We start from the raw sequence: 26,086 nt of genomic DNA on the forward strand, positions 1-26,086 counted from the left end.
CAAGTCACCAAATATCTCTCAATCTGCTATGGCTAAACAATAAAGCATGGAAATCACACAATCTGTTCCTCGAGTAGAACAGTTTAAGCAAAGCTACATTAAGAAAAATGCCAGGTCAGATCCAGAGATCCTGCCAAAGCTGAGGTTCAGGCAGAAGCTGCTATGATGAAGAGGAACAGCAATTCAACAGGGCTCAAGAATATAGGATTCCCTCTAGAAAAGTTTAGCAGACAAAATATGGGTCTTGGGAATAAAAGTGAAGTGGAAGAGCACAATGGGAACCCTCTCTGAAGCATAAAGGTGCACATTGTAGTGGAAGAGTATCAAAAGCTGAACGAAGTAAGGAAAACAGAAAAAGTGCAAGCTGACAGCAAAAAAAGACATTGTAAGAGCTAGGGCCCTAGAACTGGAAATTGTTCTGAGAACATTTCTTTACCGGTTTTGCTCTGTGATTGAAAGCTCTTGTCATAGAAGACACCTTCCTAGAGGAAACAGTTGTATTTTGTCATATCCAGCTCTTGAAACGTACATTACCATTCTCCTATTAGACTATATATAAAGGCAGAGATAAATCAAAAGCTCCCTGCAAGACAGGGGAATGAGGGAGATAAGAGAGAAAAGTAAGATGATTTCAGCCTGGTTATTTTTCAAATGCCTGGTGGGAACATGCAGCTCTTTTTCAAAAGCTGAGAACAGGAATCTTAAAGACACTGCCAATTGAGAGGAAAGGAGCTGTGGGCTGATTTCAGATTCTGAGATGCACTGGAAAAGAGTGACTACAAGCAGGCATTGGCATGCATACCAGCTATTGCAGTAAGTTTGGGGAAACACTGAAGTTGACAATCAGAAGATAAGATTCCTTACCAGTAACCAGAAGTGGGAAGATGCAGTGTCAACAGGTCATTCTATGCTATGCTCCCCTCACATGCTGTGTAGTTTCACAATCATTTCCCACTGAATCAGTGCTTACAAGGTGTGCTTGATGCATGAATAAATCACTGGTGTGTCATACACCTCAACCAATACCTCTTAACTGTAGGAGCTCAGAGCTATCAAAGGGCTACCAGGAGTGAGGAAGAGGGAAATCATATGTACAGGGGAGCAACAGTTTTAAATAATATCTATGCCTCCTAACTTCTTTCATCTTATTTGGATAAATTCAAGTTACTGCTTAGCATCTGACTTTGCTGCTCCAATTCTGATTCCACATCCTCAGGTTTTACAAAAGGCTGTCTAAGAATCTTTCAGAGAAACGACACATGGAACACAACTTTCGATGTATTAGGTACTTATTTTTTCCTCAGTTGCCCCATAGTAAAGACTTCGTAAAAGTAAACCTTGCACACATTTTTATTCAGTATCAAGAAAAGGAAAGGTTTTTGTTTGAAAAGGAGCGAAATCTTCAGACTGGGGACATTTTGGGGACATTACACCCTTGCATGGCTGAGCACACACCAACCTTCAGTATTGTGAATGCAATCTAAATTCACTTGGGCAGGCCAACACCCATATATTCCTGAATTCTTGCTTTATCTTGTCCATAGTTACACAGGACACTGGCTAAAAGACAAGCCAGAGTTTATATTCAAAAATGGTGCTGCCCACTGTCTCATGCACCTCCATTTAGAAATGGCAAGAGAGCATTAGGTAGAACAAGTATGATGACTGCAGCAAACTATATTAAGACACATAGCTCAAGTTTTTTATTTTCCCTCTGCTAAAGCCCCTCTGATTTATGATGTCTGCTTTAATCTGCTTACATTCCATGTAACATACCAGCTGCCCCTTAAAATCTTGAACTAGAAAATACTGTGACAAAAACTATTGATTATATATCTTAAGTCAATTTTATAATCACTTTGGCTAGCTACTTCTGGTATAAGCTCTGTATGATATATGTCAGAACAATCAGATGATCTTTAAGGTCTCTTCGAACATAGGCCATTTTATGATTTTACAATATTTCTTAATTTTAATAATACCTCTGATTTTGGCTGAATATTGCTTCAGGTTGATTGTGCTCCATGATTAATAAAAAATAAATTCAAGAGACAGAAGCAGTACTTGATAAATTCAAACTAAACAAAGGTTTAGAATGAGATGCAAAACTCTTATTGTAGATCACCGCATTCAGAATTACACAAGCTACTGTATTAGATATAGCCAGGTCTCTGCCTTCTTGATCTTTATCCAATTCTAATGCTTATACACACACACACACAAAGGAGGGAAACATCTCAGCTATAATTAATCTGTATGCACAGAGTACAACAGAAGTGCACAAGAAATTGTACACAGCAGGATACAGTGAAGCTGAATGATTCATGGGTCTGGAATAACCCTTTTTATCTCTAGCAGATAAACTAGCCCATATTCACAGGATAGCTGCAGTAGAGAGGGCATCTCTGAACCCCAGCCTGTTAAGAAGAGAGGGATGGGGAGCACAGTACAAGAGACGTTTTTTATGACAAGACACATCCTCTACCCAAACTACCTTGAAGACTCAAGAATTGCCAGGCAGCTTGGTGTGCTCCCAGCATATACTTGGGATGCCAGGCTAAACCACATGAGTCTTCTGGTCAAACACAGCAGGTCAAAATTAGCAGGCAGCCTACACTACCAGGGGCAGAGGCTGAGACAACCCCAAGGCAGGAAGATCAGTGTACAGGTGTGAAAGAAACTGCCTAGGCTGTTACAGTAAATGACTTTTATTTTTTAAAAAATGAAATAACCGTGAACATATTAACAGGCCTGCAAGTGGCACTACAGTACAGCTGGAGATAAGGTCAATACATTTCCCCATGTACCCAGACAATGAAATCCATTGCATCGATGCCGACATTAGTAAATTCTGAATACAGTTCTATCAAGCAGGAACATTTTACTTAGAATAGTTCTGGACAAAGCTGACACCAAAAGTTAACTTTTCCTTCACTTTGGAAAGGATAGATGTTTTTATAGATGTTTTCAGGTAGCACTGGTATTGGGTGAATATTACCTGCATCACCAGTGCAGGGAGAGATGTACAACATCTCCATGTGAGGACAGAGTTTATACTCCTTTTCACTTCTCATTCTGAGGAAGCAGGGTAGTGTAGAGAGAAGGGGGAAGACAGGTGAGGCAATAATATGGGCAAGGGAGGTGGGATGTCAATTTCTATTCAATTCTCCTTTGGCTGTTTTTGTGCTATTTTGGACTGTGTTCTAAAAATCACTTCTTGATTTTATTGAAAGGAAGACTAAATGTAATACACCTTTCCTTGAAAATCCAGGAACAATTGTGGTACTTCAAAAATACTAAAAATATCTACTTTCATGAAATAGTAACTGTTTCACTACAAACCTATTTTTTCACTAAATACACAATTCTTTTATTTCTGGAGTCTCCCAGGGGAAAAAAAAAGTGGGTTCTCCCTTTAGTTCTGCAACTCTACAGTGTATAGAGAAACGGCTAGAAGAAGAGGAGTGCAGAGAATAGCTTTATCCTTTTCCTTGGCCTGTATCTCACACGGGAAGTTTGTTTGAATTTCTGCAGTTGGGCTACTGTTGGTCACATTCTTTCAGTTATCAACCAAGTCTGCAGTAGGACAACCCACCTCCAGCACATTCTAACTCTGTGGAGACTAACTAGGCATGAGGGGAAAAAAACATCCACACTCTTTATACCATTTCTAATCGTAATATGCAGGAACACCAAGTGGTTTCCATGTTCTTTCAATTTGCAAAAGGCCACAGGAAAGGGATATGGCACCTTTTAGAATCTTGAATTCTGCATTTAACAGTGCGACTTTCCATTAGACCTTCAGTGTTGAGGCAGCGTAGGAAACGGTGGCTGAAGAGTGTGTGTAATACTGACCACACCAGCTCCCAGTGAGAAGCTTCTGTTCCTGCAGAGGCAGTCGTGTGCAGTCCCTGTATATACCATGAGCAAAAGGCCTACTTGACAGGGCATTTCGAATTAGCAATTCCTACGATCTAGCTAGTTTGGATTCATGAGCTTTCAGTGTGCCAACAGCATCTTTCACTGCATGGTAGATAATGTTCTTCACCTGCAACAGGAAAAAAAAAATTAACTTCTACAGACTAACAACGAGAGTCTTACATAGCTATGCAATCAACTTCGACAGCTGAATTTGTAATAGTTGGCAAGTATACACAAAATATATATTCTTTTTGCTTCAGGATACCAACAGATTTTAACTGTCACAGATGAAAAGTATTTTAGACACCTGCATTGATTTATTAACTCATTTTCTGGTCATCCAGCAACATATATTTTATTTTAAGATAATTCCTTCTCTTGTGAGAGCTAGGAGGAAGTGCACTACGAAGTTTTATATATATGAGTTTATTTTGAAAACGTCTTTGTGATCCAAGTCACTTAGAGATTCACATTAATCAAATCTAAAAGATGCAAGAAAATCATATAGTTTAATCCTATGAAAGTTAAGATGATGCAAGGAATCATCCTGTTGTCTATGCATAGAGGCTAGAAATTCTTCAAATTTTGAGTCTTGCAGAAAGACAAGCACAAGATGAGAAATTCACTAGTACTCACTACTATCTTTTTCACAGTTACCTATTTAAGCATCAAAGTTCTGTCTTGTTTCTGATTTTTTCTAATCAAAGTTTATTTGAATTCTGTTTCCAGGTGTTGAATGAAACAGTTTCACCTCCTAAGTGAGTGGCTCAATTGCACTGCTCAACTAACTGCCAAGTACCATAGTCTTTTTCTGATGTACCTGTGACCTCAATTTTTGGTATCCTTTATGCTGCTGTTATTGTCTCTGTGTATTTTAATATATAAAAATATATAGAGAGGTTTATATAAAAAGATACACTAGAAATTACAAATTAAAAAAAAAAAAAAAGTATGAGACAAATACCAGTATTCCTTTTCACAAGAATACTGAGTTGCACTTTGTGGGTTTTTGTTTCTTGGTTCTTTTTATTAATAATAAGCATTATTTATTTGCAACCTCTTGATTTACAGAAACACTTCCACATTTGTATCATCACAGCTGAAGAGGTACAGTGTTATACGCCAGAATGAGAGTTGATCCTATTTCTGCTTTCCTTTATAATCCCATGAAAATCCACATAGAAATTTATAGCAAGCTTTCACTGAATTGGTATGACAGAATTAGCATGGTAGATTCTGACATCCTTGGGTGACATCCTGGAGAATGACTACATACTGTGTACTTAGTTTGAGGAGGACAGCCATTCTGCAGATCTTCACCCTCCTTCCTTTTACATACGTGTGATTACTGATACACAAAAAATGCTGACAACAAAATTTGCAAACTGAGCAGACAGTAACACTTCAGAAGCGCTAGACAAAATCAAACAAGATCTCCCTCTCAAGACAGAAGTACTTACAAATTAGGTAACATACCAATCTAATGAGAACCTCCAGATTTCTGGGAAGTTGTTACTCATTTCTAGTACTGAACTAAGCTGGCAAAACACAGGATAGTATTTGTGGAAATAAAATGGTTACCTGCAGTTTATCCTCATGGTTTGTATGAGTATTAGACAGATGCCTGAACTCTTGGGTCAGACGGAAGCAGTGCTTCACGTGTTCAGGAGATACAAAATCTTCTGCCACTTTAATGCAGCTGTACAAATTATGGACCTAAAAAGCCATATCAAATGACTGATATTTCAAGACAATGAACCATACAAAACAAAATCCCAAAACCCAAAAGAAACAACAACAAAAACCAAACCCCCCAGTACCCCACCATATATTTAGGCTCTGCCACATTTACTCATCAAAACCAGAAACTGACGAAGTTGCATACAACAGTAAAACCAGAACAAAATACACGACATCTAACAGGTTTACTCTTCTCCCATATACATTAATGTTCCCTAAAACAAGTTCTCTTAACCTTTGAATTTGGTTTCCTTGGCTGAAGTTTCACTACATAGAAATGTTTTCCCTCCATTCACCCCAGCTTTCCCCCCCCCTGTAATTTCATCACAGTTATGTACACATGATTCAGGTATTTACATAACTTTTAGTAATGTAAGAACTGCATATGTAGAAAAAGAAACCTTAAGTGCACAATATTCATTACCAGTTATTTTAAAGCTGCAGTTCTGTTGTGCCTCAAATTCAATTCTCTTTGTCAACATAGCCTAGAGTTGGTATAGTTACCTGATGGGGAGCACCTGCAGGAATGAACACGGCATCACCAAGGAACTGCACTATTGCCCAGCCTTGCACACCATACTCATCATATAGTCTCTTACGTAAGGTCTGGTCCAAGTACCAACTTTGGTCATGAATGGGGTCATGATCTGGAGGATTTTCTTGGCCTTGTTCTTCTCCAACCTAGGGCCAAGATATGGGGTGGTAGGAAATGATGACACAGCACCATGATATTGCTGGGTAACAAAATGATCTGTACCAAAAACCATAACAAACTATTTCAAGATAAAACATTATTTTCATTAAGGTCATTTAGGTCTTAAACAGCAACATGCTTTAGTAGGAAGATTCCAGACCAGGCTAAAACCTGTGAAAATAGTAACAATCAATGCCCTCAAAGACAAAACTGCAATACCTATGCACTTGATGCTGAGGGCAATTTATGTCATTCAGCTGCTATAAAGCAAGCTAGTCAAGGAACCCTGTAAGCTCAAGCTTTCTTTGTAACCAGCATACCTTCCGGAGAAGTTCCCGTATCTTTTCAGCATCCTTGGCAGCATAGATGTGCCACAATGCTCCAGGTTTCTCTCTTCCTTCATGAATTCGCTGCTTTGTTACATCATCAGCATCTCCCTCATCAATTGTTTTCAGAACCTCTGAAAGGAGGAAACCATGTAAAAGCAGTATGATTACAAAGCTGCTCATTTTTGACACAGAGAAGAGGAAGGAGCATTTTGAGCTACTAAATTGAGTCACACTGCAACTGCTGAATCATACAGTGCCCTTTCTAAGCCCACCAAACTTCACTTTAACAGAATTCAGGGAATGTGTCAATTGACAGCTAATCACAAAGCTCAGTCATGAATTTAAACTGAGCTACAATTATGCAAATACAAGGAAAAGAAAAGGTAGTGAATTACTCTTTCTCCTCCTTTCTTAAGGAATGTACCTAATTTCTAGCAAAACTCTGCTGCTCCCACAGCTGGAAACTAATGAAGCATTACTGCACTTTTAATTCAATTATGTGCTGCAAATGTAGCAAACTGCCTTGTATACTAGAATTATATATCATAGACATGACAAGCTTAAACAATAAAAGATAGTCTTCTTACACACACAATTGATTTTTAGTGTACAGAAAATAGCTTTCATTAAGCATTACCATCATCATGGGTCCCTTCCCCAATGGGAATCCCAACATACACCATGACGTTAACAGCATCAGACACATCCAAGTGCAGGTTTGTGGTACCAACTCGTCTGTCTTCTGCAGTAATTAAGCCTATAACAGAGTGCAAAATAAAATCAAATTCTGTGACTAACCTCTTGTCTGGAAAGCTAACTTTGTACAGCAAGGACAGCAGAAACCAAAGTCAAACAGCAACTGAAACAGGTATATTCATGTCATGTGTAGCATAAGTAAAAAGTTTACTGATAACAAGTATTTTAATTTTCCAGGAAACAGAAGCAGCAATCCTAGTTTACTCAAGTCATGAGAAAACTCTTTAAGCATTTTAACACCAAAGCCAGAACTTGTACTTTACAATTTTTTCTCTCTGAGAGTAATTTATACAGTCTGTATAAGAGAAATTAGCTATCATAAGATGAAAGCAAGTCTTCCTTTGCTTGGAGGCATGGGAGAACTGCTTTAAGTTGCATTAGCATCCTACTGTGTGCAGCAAGTTAATGGACTGTTAAAAGTATAAGCCTCCAGCTGCTTTTTATTTTCTCATACTAAGCTGTAAAATCCATGACCAGTTGAATTCACAGCAGTTAGTGATCAACTCATCACTAACCATTCAGATTACAATTCAGTAAGGAAAAACACCTGCAGACTCAAGTGCTTGTACCTTTGCATGCTGAAGGAACTTACACCTCTCAAGTGATTGTCAGTAATGGAGAAAGATTTCAAATGCTTGCTTCTTAATTCTTTGTCCTTCTTATTAACAGGTTCCTTTTTTTTCCTCTGGCCCTTCAATAGCACCCTCTCTTTCTACTTAACCATCTCTAACAAGTAACATGGCAGAGAATTAGAACATTAAAAAAAAAAAAATCTTTGTATCAGCAAGCACTAACAGAAATGTGCCCTCAAGAGCTTTTAGGATCATCATCGTATTTATCTATTTTCTGTTTAAATACAAGCTTCTGAAGCTAGGAACTCAACTCACTGAACAGCACCTATCATAACAGACCAGAAATAGGTCAAAGTGCCCAGAAGGTGGGTAATTTTCCTATTAAGCACTTCAGTTGCTCTCAAAAAGATACTAACTTTTCCTTGAACCCTGTATTGGTATTATGCCTGTTATACGTATTAATAATTCTTCACAAACTTAACTTACTGTGTGTACACTTCTTGGATATACAAGGCAGGTAAAAAAGGGCACATCTGACAGAGAGAGGGCTAATGTAAGAATAGATTTCCAGGACTAAATGAAAAAAAAATGTAACAGCAGGCTCGATAAACATTGAGTTTTGACTAATGCCTCAGGCTTGTATTTGCCGTAAGCGTAATAAAGAGTCACAAAAACCAGTATCTGCAGAACTATACTCACATACCATATGCATTGTACATTTTAGGACCCAAGTCAGGACGGACAAAGTAGCTCGGCAGCCTAGAAGCCAAATTCAGTCTGCCATCTCTCTTGGTATATTCAGGAAGAGGAAGATTTTCCATCAAGTCCTCAAACCTAGAGAGCAAAGGCAGACAAAGGCAGGTTATCCTCCTGCAGCACCTACAGCACTCCTGTCAGCACTGATACTAAAGGTTACTTACCTTGTGGGCATCATATCTCTGAAGTCCTCCCCTGGAGGCCAATCCTTTAACTTTAGTACCATTGGCTGACCATCATCTGACCTGAGCCGTTCTGCAAGAAACAAATTAAGATTTCTCCATGTAATATCTTTTTATTACAGCCCACTACCTCGTTAAAGCTGAAAGGGTTTTTGTACCTCTAACAGTGCACAGCAAAATGGGTCCGGGTTTTGTTTTGCGCTTCCAAGCAATATCACAGCATGACCAACAACAGTTTAACAACGATAGATAGATAGACAGACAGAGAGATAGACAGATAGACAGACAGACAATCACCTACCAGAGAAGTTTGACAGATATTGCACAGCTGCTATGTTTTAGAATAGTTTTTATTCAGCTTCAAAACAAGCCTTTCCAAAGCATTCTTCCTTACTTGTTTTACCAAAGTCTAAGGGAGTTTTATCTTTAATTTCAAGTGAAGTGATACTTCTACAAAATTTAAATAATTGGTTCTTGTTCTGAAATCAACTCTAACTTCAGTGTAAAGCAAGAAACCATGGTACACCACATTCAAAAAAGCTAAAAGGGCAGGTGGTCACAAAGGAGGACAGCTTTTAGGTTTCTTAATTTTTTGCTGGAGGCACTCAAATTAGTAGAGTGCCAAAACCAAATATTTGTTCCTCACTTTAAGGGTTTTACACAAGTCCTGACTGGAAACAGAAAGCGAGCAGCATAGAAAGATGGCATTACACCTGCAACAGTGGATGTATGCTATGACAGCACTGACCATATGAACTGCTGTTTTACCTCAGATCTTAGAGCTACCTTAGTCCTCAGGGCTAAGAGTCTATCTGGAAGTGGTACATGAGTAGCTTAGACCTCACTGTAACATTTAGAGAAAAACAAAGTTCACTCTTCTACCAGATTTTTCACAACTCTACATGAGGCTACCAACTGAAAAACGAGGTGTACAGAAGTCTTAACACTTTAGCATCCCCATTTCCCCAGAGAGTAACACCCTTCACCACTTCCTACCTTACCGAGGATTTTCAAACAAACTGACCTAGCAGAGCTCCTGACAGCATTGGAAAAGAAAGCACATCTAAGAAATTAGGACCTGGAGACCTGTGAATCATATCAACAGGCTACAGAGGACAGCCTGAGTTTGCAATATAAAAAAATATTTTATTGAAATTAAAAGGAATTAAGAACTGCAGATACATAAACCGAAGTGACTAATTTAAAGATAACACACTTTGATAAGCTACAGATTTTAGAGAGGCAAGTGAACTGAAAAGCTCAAGGACTTGAATTTAAAGATGTTTCATAACTTCCCATACTCAAGATTTTGAACTCATCAAGGATTTTTGCTCCAAACAAGAAGCAGCTTGTAGGGAGGCTATTCAGAAAGGACTGAGTGAAGAACTACCTGGATGAAAACACATAGATCGGACAAATTACATGAAACTGGACAAACCCCAGAAAATAGATCATCAGCAAAGAAAACCAGGTGTAAGAAGGATCAAAACAAAAAGTCAGACCTTTCAAAAGCCCACTTTGAGCCCCAAAGTATTAAAAGAAACAGCAAAAGATTACCATCTAGAATAATCTCAATAACACCTCCAAAGTCAATGGCTGTTCTACATCTCCTTGGTAACTTAATGTGAGGGTGGGAGCCAGCCACATATTTCAAAAATATAAAATTCATGTAATGCAGAGAAGTCAGAGACATTAGGTAATTTGCCAACAGTTTTCATAAGAATTAGCATGTGAAATCTCTGGACTAGTAGCAAATAATATTTCTCTATATTAGGGATTGAACCTGGCTGAAGAACCCCTAAATATAATATATTTAAAAGAAACTACCAAGTGTGAGTGATAAGGTTTTCCAACCTAATATGTCTCATGTATAGTGTACTAAAGGCTTTGTCTAGAAGAAAAACCAAAGCTGATTGCTGAAAGAAGCGTATCTGTCTGGAGACAAACTACAAGTAACATTTCTCAAAGACAACTTGACCCATATAAATTCACTGTTTTCATGAATGACCACAACACAAAATGAAGAGTTTATGAACTTTCCCAATTACTAACAATACACAAAGACCACACCACTCCTCTGAGGCCATTTATTTCTGCTTAGTAACAAAAACAGTATGAAATTTAACAGTACTCTGTACTAACCATATTAAAAAAAACAGTCAAAAGCTGGGAGTTCTTTGATTGGAAAATGACTAGGAAGGGAATATTCTTGGTCTGCAAATCTATCATTTCATTGACTGCTGAACGAACATTCCATTAAGTCATCCAACAGTTCACTGTTTCTGCAATATGCACACAGTAATAAATACAGAAAACACTTTATACACAACTCTAAAATCAGCAACAGTGCAACGAACTTTTACAGCTCTAACACCTGTAACTTTAAGATCACTCAGATCTAGGTATATACAATCTAAAATGGAGCACTCTGCTTTTCAGAAGCTCTTTAACCTGACCTGTTATGTCCCCAGAAATTTTAGCTGGTTAGTTTCCCCATCCACACTTGATAGAAGGTTTTCTCAAATAACTCGAGCATTAAGTAACATGTTATCATGTGAGACACGCATATAGCATTGCTAGTCCTAATAGACAGAAATTTGCATTTGTACTCACAGGTGATCTACTACAAAAATAATTTGCAATGCCAAATTTACTTGACTGATGTATTCCACCAAATCCAAGTTACAGTATCAAGCGTCCATGTCTTCTAGCTCTGCAGGTTCCCTTTAGTTTTACAATTAAAATTGAGGTTGAAAGGAGAGCAAAAGTAGACACTTTACTTACTGTCTTAAAAACGGTAACTGAGGATTAATTTCACTGGGAAAAGGGGTTTTTTAAAAGAAAAAAAAGTAGTTTCCCATGAAATGGATCATTTTTTGACACATAAAAGTAACACACACCAATATATTGCAGTACAGACAAGTTCTCTTGGACAGTCCTGCCCTAATCTTCACCAATAAAGCATTTTCTAGGGTGTGCTACAGGGAAGGAGCAATGGCTTCTTTGGATGAAACGGATAGGTATTTGGATGTTTCCTTAATTTATTTTTTAGGAAAATAGGTGGAAAATGAAGAGTTGAAGATAGCAAGACACACTGCTCAGTTAAACTAGTCAGCCATAAACATTACTTACTAGATATTATCTCAAAGCCATCCCAGAAGTCACGCACTTTCACGTCTGAAATTATGGCACAGTTCCTGCAGTTCACCAAATCTACATCTTGATCTCCAAATTCCAGGCTGAAAGCTTCTGGTTTCCAAAGCTCTGACTTCAACTTCTTATGGACACCAGATACCAGCACGGGCTGAGAATACAAAGATGAATGCTTACTCCACCATAACCAAATTTCTTACACATGCAGCCAGACTTTCTTAAGAGAGCCAAGACTCCTGGCTACCATCATACAAAAGACACCACAAATTTATTTTCATCCATGTCTGGTTTTTGTGCATCGAGCAAACAACCAGAGTCAAAGCAAACTTTAGTTCCACGCCATGTGCAGTTCCCTTAGAAGTGGCGTTGGACTAGACTTGCCAAGGCAAGTGCATTAGGTCTCCATGGCAGGTGTAGGCTCTGTGAGAGGAAGCTGGGGGCTGCCCCATGGTGGACACAGATGGTTCCACCTGGCTCAACAGACCCATCACTGGCCAAAGTTGAGCCCATAATTGATGCTGGCAGCATGTCTGTGATAATGAGAAAGGGTAGAAAGTTCTCCACAGCTGATGGGTGCACGTGTGTGTGAGAGAGAGAGACATGGAGGGATACACAACATACGGACAGCAGGCAGGGGGAAGGGAGAGAAAGCAGCTCTGCGTACACCAAGGCCTGTGATGGAGGAAGTGCCTGCAGCCCATCAAAGAGCATGGTGAGGCAGGCTTTCCCCTGCAACCTGTGAAGGACCACAGTGAAGTAGAGATCCACCTGCAGTCCACAGAGGATCCTGCACTGCAGCAGAGGGATATTCACTGGAGGAAGTCCATGGAGAGCCCATGCTGGAGCAGGCTCTGGCAGAAGCTGTAGGGAAAATCTCACTAATAAGCAAACTTTCTGGCAAAAACTGCCCACCGGGGACCCACACTGGAGCAGCCCATGGAGACGACTCATGTTGGAGCCATTCGTGAAGCATAGTATCCTGTGAGAGGTACTCCACACTGAAGCAGCAGTAAAGTGTGAGGAGGAAAGGGCAGCAGACACAGTGTTCTGTCTCATAGATCACAATTCCCATCATCTCTCCATGTCACTCCAGGGGTTGTGGAAGAAAGGACATAAATAGTCAGAGATGAGAGAGTCAAGTTGAGCCTTTAGAAAAAAGGTGAAATGGGGGAGAGAGGTAAGGTGTTGACTGATTTGTCTTTCTTCTCTACCATCCTACTCTGTTTTTAATTGGCAATAAATTCAACTCGTTAATCGTTAACAAGTTAAACCTGTTTTGCCCATGACAGCTATTCACTAAGGGATCTCCCTGTTTTTATCTTGACCCAGAAACAACTTCACCTGATTTTCTTCCACTGTTTTTTTGAGAACGGGGAGTGAGAAAGCAGCTGGGTAGAGGGGTCTGGCAGCCAGAGAAGTCTGGCAGTAGAGAAGGTATAGAATCCCACCACCAGTCCTTTTTCTGAAGCACACGTGCAACTACCACTAGAAACAGCATTTGTACTAAAACCTTTTCATGTGAAATTTTCATATTTGAATATCAATTATTTAATTATTTCATTTGTTATTCATGTATACCCAGAGATCAACATTAATTCCGTAGGACAAAACCAAGTAGTGGAAAAAAGGCTGTTCACTTGCAAAAGGGGTTTTAAGATGCTTAGGCTAATGATGACCACATATTTCAGACAGATATTTCAGTGGCCTCTCCCCAGAAACACTCAAAGCATTTCCTAAACTGACAACAATTGGGAAAGGTATACCAGACAATCCTCCCAACACTGCCAAAACCTTTTCAGTTCCTCTCACCCTGCCATCTCAAAACAATTACCAAACTTGAGAGAAAAATAAGAGGGTACAAAGTGAAATTGCACATGGACTATTCTCACCTGAAAAGCTTTAGCTTTAGTAACTGCTACCTCTGTTCAAATGGCAGCTCCCATGGCTACGCAAGTTTGAACTAATTCCAAGCTGTGCCCTATATGTCAACAACGATCTTGGTGTGTCTTGGTTTTTATTCATGTAAAGAGCTCAGCACAACCCTGAGAAGCACAGATGTCCCTAGATGCAGTATCAGTGTGTTAGACAAAGATGCCTACAGAACTATATACAAGGAACTTCAAAGTTATGCCGCTTAAAAACACTCCAGTAACTAACTGCTGCTTCCTTTGTATAGTCCAATGGCCTCTAAAAGGCCAAAAGTTTCAATTTTAGTCCCTAAGTGAGAACAGCTACTGATTCAGAAATGAATGGGGAAAATCCCAATTCTGGGGATAACAGAAATAGCCTTGGTTTTCAAATACAATACAACACAGCCAGTAAGTTCTAGAAGGCAGCAATGAAACCTCAACTCCAGAAGAGTGAAATTTAAGAAAACAAAAAGGGGAATGAAAAAAAAGCAAAAACCCCACAGAAACATTTAGATTGAAAATTACTACCCTCACACCAAAAAAGAGTATTTTCTTGTGTTGACGCTGAACTTCCAGCACCTACTCCCACTTGTCCTGTCAGTGGGCACTGACAAGAAGAGCCTGGCTCCCTCTTCTTAAGACTTCCTCCCCACACTCTCCTGAGCCTTCCTTTCTCTAGGCTGAACAGTCTCAGCTTGCTCAGCCTCTCTTCATCTAAGTGATGCTCAAATCCCTTCATCATCTTTGTGACCCTTCACTGAGCTTCCTCTAGTAAGTCCATAACTCTCTTGAATTGTGGAGTGCAGAACTGAACACAGTAAGGGAAATCATCACTTCCTTTAACTTGCTGAAAACTCTCTTTGTTGTGAGGACGTATTTTTGACTCATGGTCACTCCCTTGCCCAAGATCCCTCTAGGCAAAACTACTTTCCAAACAGTTGCTTCTCAGCAACTGCTGTAGGATGTTATTCTTCCTTGACGCACAGGACATTACATTTTCCATTGATGAAAATCACCAGACTCTTCTCAGTCCAATTCTCCATCCTGTTCATACCCTCTGAATAGCAGCACAACCATCTGCTGTATCAGTCATTCCTCCTAGTTTTGTATTGTCTGTAAACTTGCTAAGGGTCTATGAACCCTATCTCATCTAGGTCACTAATGACATGGCAAGTACTACTCACCCCAAAAGTTACCCTCTATGATAGACCACTAGTGACAGTGCTCTCACACATGGCATTTCAGTCAGTTTTAAGTCCATCACAGTGCTTACTTATCAAGTCCGTGCTTCATTTTGTCTGATGACATTATGGTAGTGTAAAAAGCCTTTATAAAAGTTAAGATAAAAAACATCCAGTACTTTCCCTTCATCCACCAAGCCAGTCATCACAGAAGGCTACAAGTCAGGTTAAGCATGATTCAACCAGTATTCCTGAGCTCCACTTCTCTTCATGATCATATCCCCCTGGGATTCTTCCAAGCAAGTATCTGAAAAGGCGAAAGCCTGCACATACTTGAGGTGGACATCTTTCATCCTTGATTTCTTGAGTATGGGATTACTCCTGTTCACATCACCTCACACTGCTTGCTTGGCAAATCAATCAACTAATTCCTTCCTTGATCACTGGCCATACTCTCCCTCCTTTGTTCCTGCTCATAGCTCTCATAAGGTTGCCCAGCCTGTTGGCAAAGATTTTTTTTTTTTTTTGCTTAGATGGATCCTATCTCTTGCAAGCAATCCTCTATCCTCAGAGGTTCCCATGATCATAAAACTCTCTTGGTTAAAACCAGCCGTCCAAACTATGGTTGACATGCTGTCCACTCCCCTACCCCTCACTGGCAGGAGTAAGAAAACCATGACAGCTCCGTGGCCTTGATTAATATTCCTAGAGCCATACAGTCACTCTTGATACTGTCCTGGTCTCCCCAGTAGTACTGTGTGTGCCAATATGGAAAAGCAGCAGAGGGCACATGTTTGAGGGACAGATAAGCTTCGGTAGTCTTTCCACTATGTCCCAAATGTGACACCCTGACCAGCAGCAAGCCTCCCTAAGATAACAAAGCAAATACAGCAATCTCAAATCTTAATATACTCCCTCATCCCAGCAAAAATGCTAACATTAAGGCAATAAAAAAGTTTAAGCATATTCTACAACAAGCATTAGGGATTATGGATGAGTAAATAACAGGATGTGTAGAAAGCACTGCCTGGTAGACTTGAAGCTGATGGCTGTCTTCAGTACAGAAAAATAATGGCATTTTGATCCCTGCTGTATTTATTCACTTGTCAACTTGTAAATAGCACTTAAAAGAAACCCCAAAACAATCGAACAACTTAACTTAGTAGAACCTTTCTGGCTATTAAGCAGCAAATTTGCCAGGGAAGAAAGAAAATATTCTCTCTAGCAAAGAACACAGATAGGGCTCCAAGATAAAATGACAGTGGACTTGCCCGGTAGACATCTCCTGCCAAATCTGCTCTCAAACGACAGGGAGACGACAACAACAACAAAAAAGCTCCAGTACCATACCAAATTTTCAGTGTCTCAAAAGAGAAATCCTAGCATGAAAATTCTGAAAATACCAGGTTGCTATAGGATGAGAATCCTAACAGTATCCCCAGATGAGCAACAACCATTTTCAGGAGAGCAAGATGATCTTGAGAAACAACTTCAGCAAGAATTACTCTTATAGTCTCAGTGAATTCTGGGATAAGAGTTTAACTTATTTCTGACAATTTCTACGACAAAGGACTCAAAAAATGTTGCTCTTTTTGAGTAACACTGAACAAGTGCCACTTATTGTCTAAGCATTAAAGGAAAAGAATTTTCTCTTTTAACAATTTGAGATGCCACCATAGCCAAGACCTTCATATGGCACAGATCTAGTGTCCAGTGTGTATTTATATGCTGGGAAGGGTTTTTTTCCAAATAACCTTTTCCAAATCACAAAACAGGAAGGGAATGGTGGTAGAATTAATGCTCTTTCACTCTACTTTTAAAGGTGCAGCTGGGATGTACAGGAGGATGCAAGCCAAGGAAGAACTGTGACAGAGCACAGTTTCTTGAGAGATTCTCTGCTTGAAGAAATTCTATTTAAAATAACCTTGTTCAGACAGTAATGCCTGCCTGGGTCACATGCTCTCCCCTTTTCAGGAACAAGGAAGGTTGTTTGATTCCTTTTCACTTTTCAACAGGAAACTCCAATGACTGCAACACCACCTCAAGGATTGCTGAATGAGCAAAGGACTTGCCCAGTCTACTCCAATTCAAGGGGTCCTCTGAATGATAAAATGATCCAAAAGCATCAATAGTATGCCTTGGGGCAAAGCCTAAAACAGCAGGTCGCAAAAAGTACACGAGCATGGCAGCTTTAGCCAGAGCTTCAGGGTGTGCACTAACTTGGATGGCGATGCACACTGCAAGCTACACATCAGACACAAGATCTGTAATCACATCTCTAGACTCCATAAGCAGTCTCTCAAGACTCGTTATCAGTCAAGAACCCCACAGTCACAAGTAGCATCTTGCACATGGTGATTAAGCATTCTCATTGGCAAAGAAACTGACAAGCACCTTTTTTGCAGGCATTCCCAAGATGTTTAGGATGCTCCTAGGAGAGACAGTAGTATTTCCTGACAGAAAGTGTTGAGAAAATTATCAAAGTATACTAACCAGAAACTAAGGAGCTCTTTGCAAAGAAAAGGAGATGATGGACACCACAACACTGCAGAAGAATGACCTGAAATCCCTTGTAAATCAGAAAAATATAACAGGATGAAAAATATAAAATAATAAAAGGAGATTCCTATGCACCCCAAAAGTCAGGACAGGAAGGCAACTGCACTTAGTGGGAAGCTGTCAATGACGTTTGTAGTCAGATAAGCGAGGGTGTGCTGCACAGTACCTTCCTCCAACTAGTAGGAGCTGGCCAGAGGAATCATGAACAGGAATGCAGCTGGTGGCACAATAGTCATCTTTGCAACTCTCACGGCTATGTGCTAGTTGTGCTAGGGCCCAGGGAACCCAGAGAATGTGCAGTTCCGTGGGACAGATATACTTAAACGAAAAGTACTCTACTTATGTCAGGAATAGACTTTGAGTGCCAGAAGAGGTACATACTGTTCCTCCACCATACCTCAGCATCTTGTGAACAACTACAAATAAGCATGGAATGTGACTGCCAAGCGCATTAGCACTGTAACAACAAACCAGCTGTCGGCAAGCACTTCTCCAGAAAAGATGATGAGGGACTTAATGGTCTAGCACCAACGGTCTCAATTCTGAGGACTTAGTGAAGGTAATTGTGTCAGAGGCAGTTGCAGAACCAAGTGCCAAGAATACAGTTTGAACAGCAATGGACACTATCCTCTGTTAGAGCTGTGGGTGCACTTCCTTTGCAGCAGCGATTACTCACCCATTTTTTAAGATTCAGGTCGTCTGACCAGGCTTATCTTACTGACTCTCTTGAGAGGTCAAAGCTACAGCACTATAGACTGACATCTGAAAAAGTGGCTATGTTGAGAGCAGGTCTAAGGTACAGTCTGTTGTCTGAAGGCCTATGTGCTTGATGGCACCTCAGACAATCCATGAGAGTGCTCCATGCATGAGTTGCTGAGTCCAGAACAACACTTGGGTTCCCACTGGCTGTAGGGCTCAGGGTGAGATACTGTATCAAGTACATCCAAAATTCAGTAGACTACTGGATGAAGCATTTTTGTTCTTGCACATGCTGCAGCTGGAAGGAATGGACCTTTCCTTGAGGTTATAAAGCATCAAGTGTGGGGCAAACACTAAGGTGCACACAGGAAATCAGAGTGGATTTACTACTGGGCTAGAGTAGAGTAGAGCAGGTTCAGCACAAAGCACACTACAACTAAAAGGGCTGTCACAGCAAACACACTCATGATGGTAAGCTGAGAAAAGTACAATATGCAAGGGCATACATGGGCTCAAGTCAATATAGCACAGAGCGAACAGGGCTGCTGTGTCTCCTGTTTATAAAATTACGGTTGAAATATTCATTCACCATATTCACTCGGGAGCAACTGGCCAAAGTTTGAATTGGCTGTTTTTACCAAGGTACAGACTGCAATTTCAGGACACTTATAAGCAGCAAGGGTTGGATACTTATCACCCACCTGGCCTTGTTTCCAGCATTCCCTGAAGATCTTCCAGTTGTTTTTGTTGCTGGGATCATGAAGGCAAAGAAGTCTACCATCACACAGCCAAGAGTGAGAAGTGTGTGGATCCAACACATTTAATCCCATTACCATTTCCTTCACCTCTCTTTGTGTGTCAGCTAAATTACTAGCTCGTTTTGCAGCATCAGATGTCTTCTTATTTTCCACCACAGAAGCAATGATATGGTCCAAGAAGTTTGGCAGGCTGGCTTTACCTTTCACCCCCTAGAAGATATAAATCCAGAGGTAAATTTAGTGTTGCAACAGTGTAAGTATTAATGTGTATCATAACACCAATCAACACCACTCCCTCCCCCCTCCCAAAAATTCCCCATCTTCTTAAAAAACTGAATTTCAACAGATAAAAAATTTTCCATAGATAGAGCTATCAATCTAAAACACGAAATTACTCATTACTGAATATATTAATTCAGTAAAAAAAACTTAAGGACTTGTAAAAGAGTCTAGGTCCAATAGAAGATCTAGAGATCATCTTGTATAAATTTCTGTCGAAATTAGGTTTGCCTCCCCTGGGCTGGATCATGCCAAACTTTAACTTCACAGAGGAGATTAATTCACTTCTCAGGGCAGCCTATTCCACTCTTTGAATGTAAAGGGAGAATTTTTTCTTATATCCAGATAGAATTTCTCCTGAAGCAACTGGTATTGCCCCTTGCCCTGCTAACCTGCATCCTTATGAAAGGAGTACCTCCATATTCCCTACAACCACCTTTTAGATATGGTAAGATTGATCAGATCCCCATAGCATTCTCATCTCTAGGACGAAGAGAAGCAGTTTCTAGAACCTTTCCAAACGTGTCAAGCTCTCCAACACTTTAATCACTCTTTATGGCCCTTCACTGGATCCCGTGCAATTTTTCACTTCATTCTTGACCTAGTGAAATCAAAACTGGAAACAGTGCTCCAGGTGTAGCCCATCAGGGGCTGAATGAAATAATGACATTCCTTGATGTGCTCCAGCTGTATGCTTCCTGATACAGCCCAGGACTGTTTACTTTTTCAGCTGCAGATGTGCAGTGCTGGCCTGGGTGCAGTTTGTTGTCCTCCAGGACCCTGGGCTCCTTTAAGAGGCACTGCTCTACTGTTGCCTGGAATTATGTTTTCTACAGCCCATCTTACCCAAATAAGACTAGATCGTAACATCATCTGCTTCGGATGGTCTTAAAAATGTACCATTACTCTGACTCTCTAGAGGCTGTAAGATAGATAATATGCAGCTTAATTATTAAAAACAATGCTTATTATTCTTCACAATAGACTATCAATGCTCCAGAAAGATCAAGATGATTCTCTCCAAGAGCAGCAGTCTTGCTTCTCTCAATTTGAGTAATACCACTGTTGTTTCTCAGGTATGTTTTGTTCATTCCATATGAAGGATCCAGATATTAAAGTAAGGAGCTGGATCAGAGTTCTCCATAAGTTCTTTAAATCTAAATTACTCAGTGAAGATCAGAAGTCAGGAAAGTGAAAAAACACTTTACATAATAGATCTTAGGTATAGATTAGATGTGTTGAGAGAATGCATAGAGTTGCTGGGACAGGGATGCAAGTTCAGACAGGCTATCTCAAGCCTTGAAGGAATAAGTTGCTTTAAAACAAGTGACCACAATTTCTTCACCTGTACTCAGTGATGAGAGGCAGATGTATTCTTGGATTCACCTTCCTGTAGCAGCATCATATTTTCATGTACAGTTCCCTCTACCAAAACCAACCAACATGAACAATTATCAAGACTCCAGACAGACAGACAGCCTGGCAGAGAGTTACAAAAAAATCCACCGAGACAAACCATTTCACCTTCCTCCTAACTCTGCGTAAGCTTTTGGAGAAAATATTCACCAAAAAGAGCTAAGCATTGATAAATTCCACAGAATCTATCCTTCTCCTTAAACTAAATGCTTCTAACTACTTCAAATGGCATTGATTTGTTCAGTTTTTTCAAAGTTATTTCTTCCAAAATGGATTAAAGTATCCTTATTCCAGAAAAGGCATTCAGAAATAGCAACTACACCTTAAACTCAGAGAATCACAGAACCATAGAATATGATGAATTGGAAGCAACTCATCAGGATCATCGAGTCCAACTCCTGGCCCTGCACAGGACACACCAAGAATCCCACCCTCTGCCTGAGCACATTGTCTAAATGTGGCTACCCAGCTGTGTGCTGGACATTTTGTCCAGAAGGACACTGAGAGAGACATCATCAAAAATTTACTTCCAGAAAGATTACATCTACTGGCTTTCCTAGATGAAAGAGGTGGCCCTGTCATAGAAGGAAATCACGTTCAACAAGGACTTTCATCCACACGAAGCCATGATGGCAGTGACCAATGACTGCATTGTACTTCAGATGTTTTCCAATACTTCCCAAAATAATCTTTTCCATGATTTTACTGGACACTTAAGTGAGACCGACACACCTGCAGATTCCAGGGTACTGCTCTTCGCCCTTTCAGAAAATCATGTTTGCCAGCTTCCAGTCAGCTGGGACCTCTCCAGATTCCCAAGATCACATGAAACTCTTTGAGAGAGGCTTTGAGATGCTCAGCTCTCTGAAGATGCTCAGACGAATCCCATCAGGCCCCATAGATTTGTAGCGATTCAGCTGGAGCAGCAGATTCCACCCAAGTATATTCTAGCTCAAATGCCTTTCAAGTACATGTAAGTTTAAGGAACCTGTTTACTCTTAAGTTTTTGTCTTTTTTTCTGTGGTATGCTCTTACAGTATTTTTAAAGATGTGAATTTAAAGTGAGCTTTTGTAGGGATGCTGATTATCAACTAAACAATTTATAGGCTGTATTTAACCCATTTTCTTGATCTCTTGAAAATAATAGCTTCTCCTCAGCAGTAGTAAACTAAAACTAAAAATCAGCATGAAAAATTCTCTTCAAATTTGTGGAGTGGTGAGTTTTGGTGAGGTATTATATTTGTTTCAACATTCGAGAGTAGAATACTATAAAAATATTTAGATGAAAATTCTTCCCTAGAACATGTATCATTGAAGGAATACAAAATTATTTACCGTAGAAGCTGCAGAAAAGACTGGAGGAAAGGGGATTCCCGTGTCTGATGGGACCTGAGGAAGCTTTCCTGGCCCTGTGTGTAGCAGATCTCTGAGGCTGGAGCCTTCAGCTTTGTTGCTAGATGTCACTGGGCCCAACAAGAGACTATTAAACAGCTTTGGGGTTAGCGGGGAAACCTTTGTACTGGAGTTGAAGGAATCTAATCCAAAGGGTGAATGGGATTCTTTATTAAGCACTGATCTCAGTGATCCTGATTCTGCAAGATAAATATAAACATTACAGGGAGGGGAGAGAAAAAAACCCCAAGAGGCAAAGTTAAAACGATCACAAACTTCTCCGAAATTATTTGCTCTTACATTAAAAAGGATATTAACAGAATTTTGTAGTAATGATAAATTAACACTGTAGCAGTGAAGGACACACCTCAATGAGAATCAAAGACATCAGATAATTCACATAAATTTTGCCCTCCATATGCTGCTACGGTTTTGAATAGCACAATAAATCTGATCCCAAAAGATCTAACACATGCAAACACACAATTTGTTAATAGATTCAATTAAAAAACATTTCTCTTTCTGAATTACTGTTTTGATATGAAATATTTCAAATTTTAATGGCAGTCAAAATATTACAGTGACTAAGACCTGCAAAACTTGTGAATGATTCACCAACATTTAACATCAACGTGTAAATCAGTCCCTTCTAGGCATGAGGACAGGAACAAATCCTATGTTAGTCATGCTACCTCTGACATCTAGGAAGCGTATTCACTCCAATTACTGAGTATTAAAGATGCTCTGAGTTTTCCTCTAACTCTCCAACTGGACTCTAGTCTCAGTTCCTTGGAAATGCACTCTTCACATAGCACACAAAAGAGCTGTATTTACTTCAACAGTTATCAAGTAACAAAGCTGCATCTGAAATTAACGGCTATAATTTTACATCAGGATATCAGCTCCTGAGAAAATAAATACACAAACTAGCACAGAAATTAAGTGTGAGTGACAAGACAGTATTCTGCAGCTCTATCATCTTTCCAGCTTTGCATTTTTCTAAGCCTGTAGAACAAAACTGGTTTAAGAGGCAAAGGAAAATTTGCCTTTTTCTTTTCTATTTAGGGCTAAACACTGTCACAAAGTATAGCAATCGAACAGTATGCTATCATTTATCTTTTAATCCTAACCTCAGAGGGCATTTCTTCTGCTCACCTTTTGTTTCCTCTTTTGCTTTTTGCGTTGCTAAATCTGCAAGCCAGTGTAAAGCTGATGATGGAGCTGTTTCTGGACAAAGTGGTCTGTTAGTCTTCACTTCCCCGGTGTTATTGGTTGGTAATGTCTCTGTTTTTGCAGATTCTTCTATCCTACTATCAGTTGCTTCAGATTTTGGTACAGAGTCCATTTCTACTTGCCCCACTCCTGCTGTCCCTACTCCAGTGGAAAAAGTGTTCTCATTTCCAGAGACTGATATACTAGGATTTAGAGTTGGAAGCTAAAACAAAAAAAAATAAACAACTGCTAAATGTTGAATAAAGGGAAGAGTTCAACTTGGAAGACAGTTTTGATATCCAGTGCATTTGGCTTTATCTGTTGTTTTTCTTTTTCCGTTTGCTATAAGCACACAGTAAAATTCATTTATGCTTAGGCAGCAGCAGAATACAGGAGCTTATCTGTGTGCATTCACCTTCGCACTGTGGTGTGAATTCCTACCATGTCATCTTTTAACATAAGCCAAATCTTTTTGATTTCTTTCCTTTTCTTTCTGTTTGTTTTTTTTTTAAATTACAGGAGGATTTTTTGTGTTGATAGTTACAGAACTGCTCTAGATTCCTTCAGGAACTACAACAAAATAAAAGCACATGTTGCAAGCTCATAGTGGTTTGTTTTAAAATACAGCATCAATATGAATGGCTTTTTACTCAATTTCTACGTAAAAGTACTAGCCCAAATAACAACTTGGTAGATAACAGATGCAGTTCATGTCCCTGAAAAATAACCCAGAAGACTTTTGCAAAACTAAAACACTCAGAGAACATATGGAGAAAGTAAAATTCCTGTCTCACAATAGATTAACCTAAAAGACCTAACATCTTAATCTAACATCCTAATAGATCTTAGGAATGTAAATGTCAAACAAGGTAATTTCAGCTTCAAATTACATACCTGTGATATTCCATTAGTGACAGCTGGTCTCAACACCGATTTGTTCTGTCTGTTAATACATGGACAATTGGCTTTAATACCCCATTTGCCTCGTGCTGCATGAACCATGTCTCCAATATTGTAAAGCGCTGTAAATAAAGTTAGGTCTTTAATATCACATGCAAAGAAATCTAAAGAAAGGCCTAAACTGTATCTTCAAAGAGGTGGGGTTTTTTTAGTATTACTGCAAAGTATCTTTAAGGTCACATGCTATATAACAAGATATTGTCCCTGAATAGCACAGTGGGTGAACACTGCTAATTGTACCTTCACGATGCCACTGAGAGGCTGTCAAACCTGGCAAATCCTACAGATTATCATCTGTTTCTATTATTCCATGTGGGATCCAGCGATATTGCAGTGAGATGACTTTGAACCACCACAAGAAGCTATATAACCCTTGAAAACTAGTCGGTAAAATGCAGGCAGGCTGAGAGGTGATTCTTCCCCTCTGCCCCATCCCACCTCCCCACCTGGAGTTCAGCCTTCAACTCTGCAATGCCCAGCACATGACCGACATGGACCTGTTCAACCTGTTCAAGGTTCAGACGAGGCTGTGAAAGTTATGAGAGGGCTGAAACTCCTCTCCTATGAAGAAAGGCTGAGACAGTTGATGTGGTTTGGTCTGGAGAAGAGAAGGCTCTGTGGAGACCTTGTTGTGGCTTTTCAATACATCAGGGGGACCATAAGCACAGAGGGACACTTTTGACCCTGGGCCTCTAGGGACAGGATATGGAACAATGATTTTAGACTGAAAGAGGGTATGTTTAGATTGAATATTAAGAAAAAATTATTCCTGGTGAGGGTGGTGAGGCACTGGCATAAATTGTCCAGAGAAGCTGTGCTTGCCCCATCCCTTCAAGGCCAGGTTGAACGGGGCGTGCGGCAACCATACACAGGGTTGGAGCTAAATGATTTTGTAAGGTCCCTTCAAACCCAAACCATTCAATGATTGTATGCCTGAAGGGGAGCTCCAGATGGTGGGGTGGTTGGAGACACTGTCAGGTCATCCCTACAGTCAGAAATCAAACCCTGTACAAGATCTGAAAGAAATCTTTCTTGCTAGTTAAACAAATTTACTTAAAATACAACTTAAAAACAGCTAAGCACAACAAGTCATAGCTAATACTGGAAGGATGTGCACTTCAAATCCACAGCTTGATCTTACGTGGGTTACCTTCCCTTCAATATTTCTGCTGTTGCAAGTGCTAGTGTCCTCTAAATCCAGGTCAGAAGAGCTATCAGTTACAATATCACCATATTTATCTTTTTTCCACTTGCTTGCTCAGAATTATTACAAAATTTGCTATTTTTCCTTTCATGTTTCAAGCATTACCTGTACCAGGGATGATCTGTGTTGGCATGAGATTCTCTGGTTCATGAGACTGACCCTTTGCACACTTCAGCCATGAGAAAACTTCTTCATCGCCAATCTCCTCTGTCTCTAGAATAAAGAAAAAAAAATAGATTTTATTCTAAAACTTTACAATACAGACTATCTGTGCATTGTTTATTTAGATTCTTTACAGTGCAGGAAATTAAACTGGTGATGTCAGAAATAAACTATAAATACAGACCATTAGGACTGGATACACAGCAACTTCTGCCTCTTCAGATTATACAGCTACCACAGTAATTTTCCCT

At 39.8% G+C, this 26,086-nt stretch overlaps 1 protein-coding gene across 1 annotated transcript in view; it reads right to left on the reverse strand.

Annotated features, from left to right (window-relative positions):
* Positions 1 to 2,692: 2,692 nt before the first annotated feature.
* KDM3B (lysine demethylase 3B) overlaps positions 2,693 to 26,086 on the reverse strand; it is a 41,828-nt gene continuing 18,434 nt past the window's right edge. Inside the window, exons 12-24 of the mRNA XM_014893319.2 lie at positions 25,779 to 25,886; positions 24,404 to 24,531; positions 23,453 to 23,732; positions 22,241 to 22,497; positions 19,154 to 19,420; positions 12,083 to 12,254; positions 8,933 to 9,023; positions 8,716 to 8,846; positions 7,322 to 7,441; positions 6,676 to 6,815; positions 6,166 to 6,342; positions 5,503 to 5,637; positions 2,693 to 4,048 (exon numbers count right to left, since the gene is read on the reverse strand). Coding sequence (XP_014748805.2) covers positions 3,968 to 4,048; positions 5,503 to 5,637; positions 6,166 to 6,342; positions 6,676 to 6,815; positions 7,322 to 7,441; positions 8,716 to 8,846; positions 8,933 to 9,023; positions 12,083 to 12,254; positions 19,154 to 19,420; positions 22,241 to 22,497; positions 23,453 to 23,732; positions 24,404 to 24,531; positions 25,779 to 25,886 — 2,087 coding nt within the window. The 3' untranslated portion in view covers positions 2,693 to 3,967. The remainder of the gene's footprint in view (positions 4,049 to 5,502; positions 5,638 to 6,165; positions 6,343 to 6,675; positions 6,816 to 7,321; positions 7,442 to 8,715; positions 8,847 to 8,932; positions 9,024 to 12,082; positions 12,255 to 19,153; positions 19,421 to 22,240; positions 22,498 to 23,452; positions 23,733 to 24,403; positions 24,532 to 25,778; positions 25,887 to 26,086) is intronic.

The sequence above is a fragment of the Sturnus vulgaris genome, chromosome 15, assembly GCF_052056855.1.
Source record: "Sturnus vulgaris isolate bStuVul1 chromosome 15, bStuVul1.hap1, whole genome shotgun sequence".
Lineage (NCBI taxonomy): Eukaryota > Metazoa > Chordata > Aves > Passeriformes > Sturnidae > Sturnus > Sturnus vulgaris.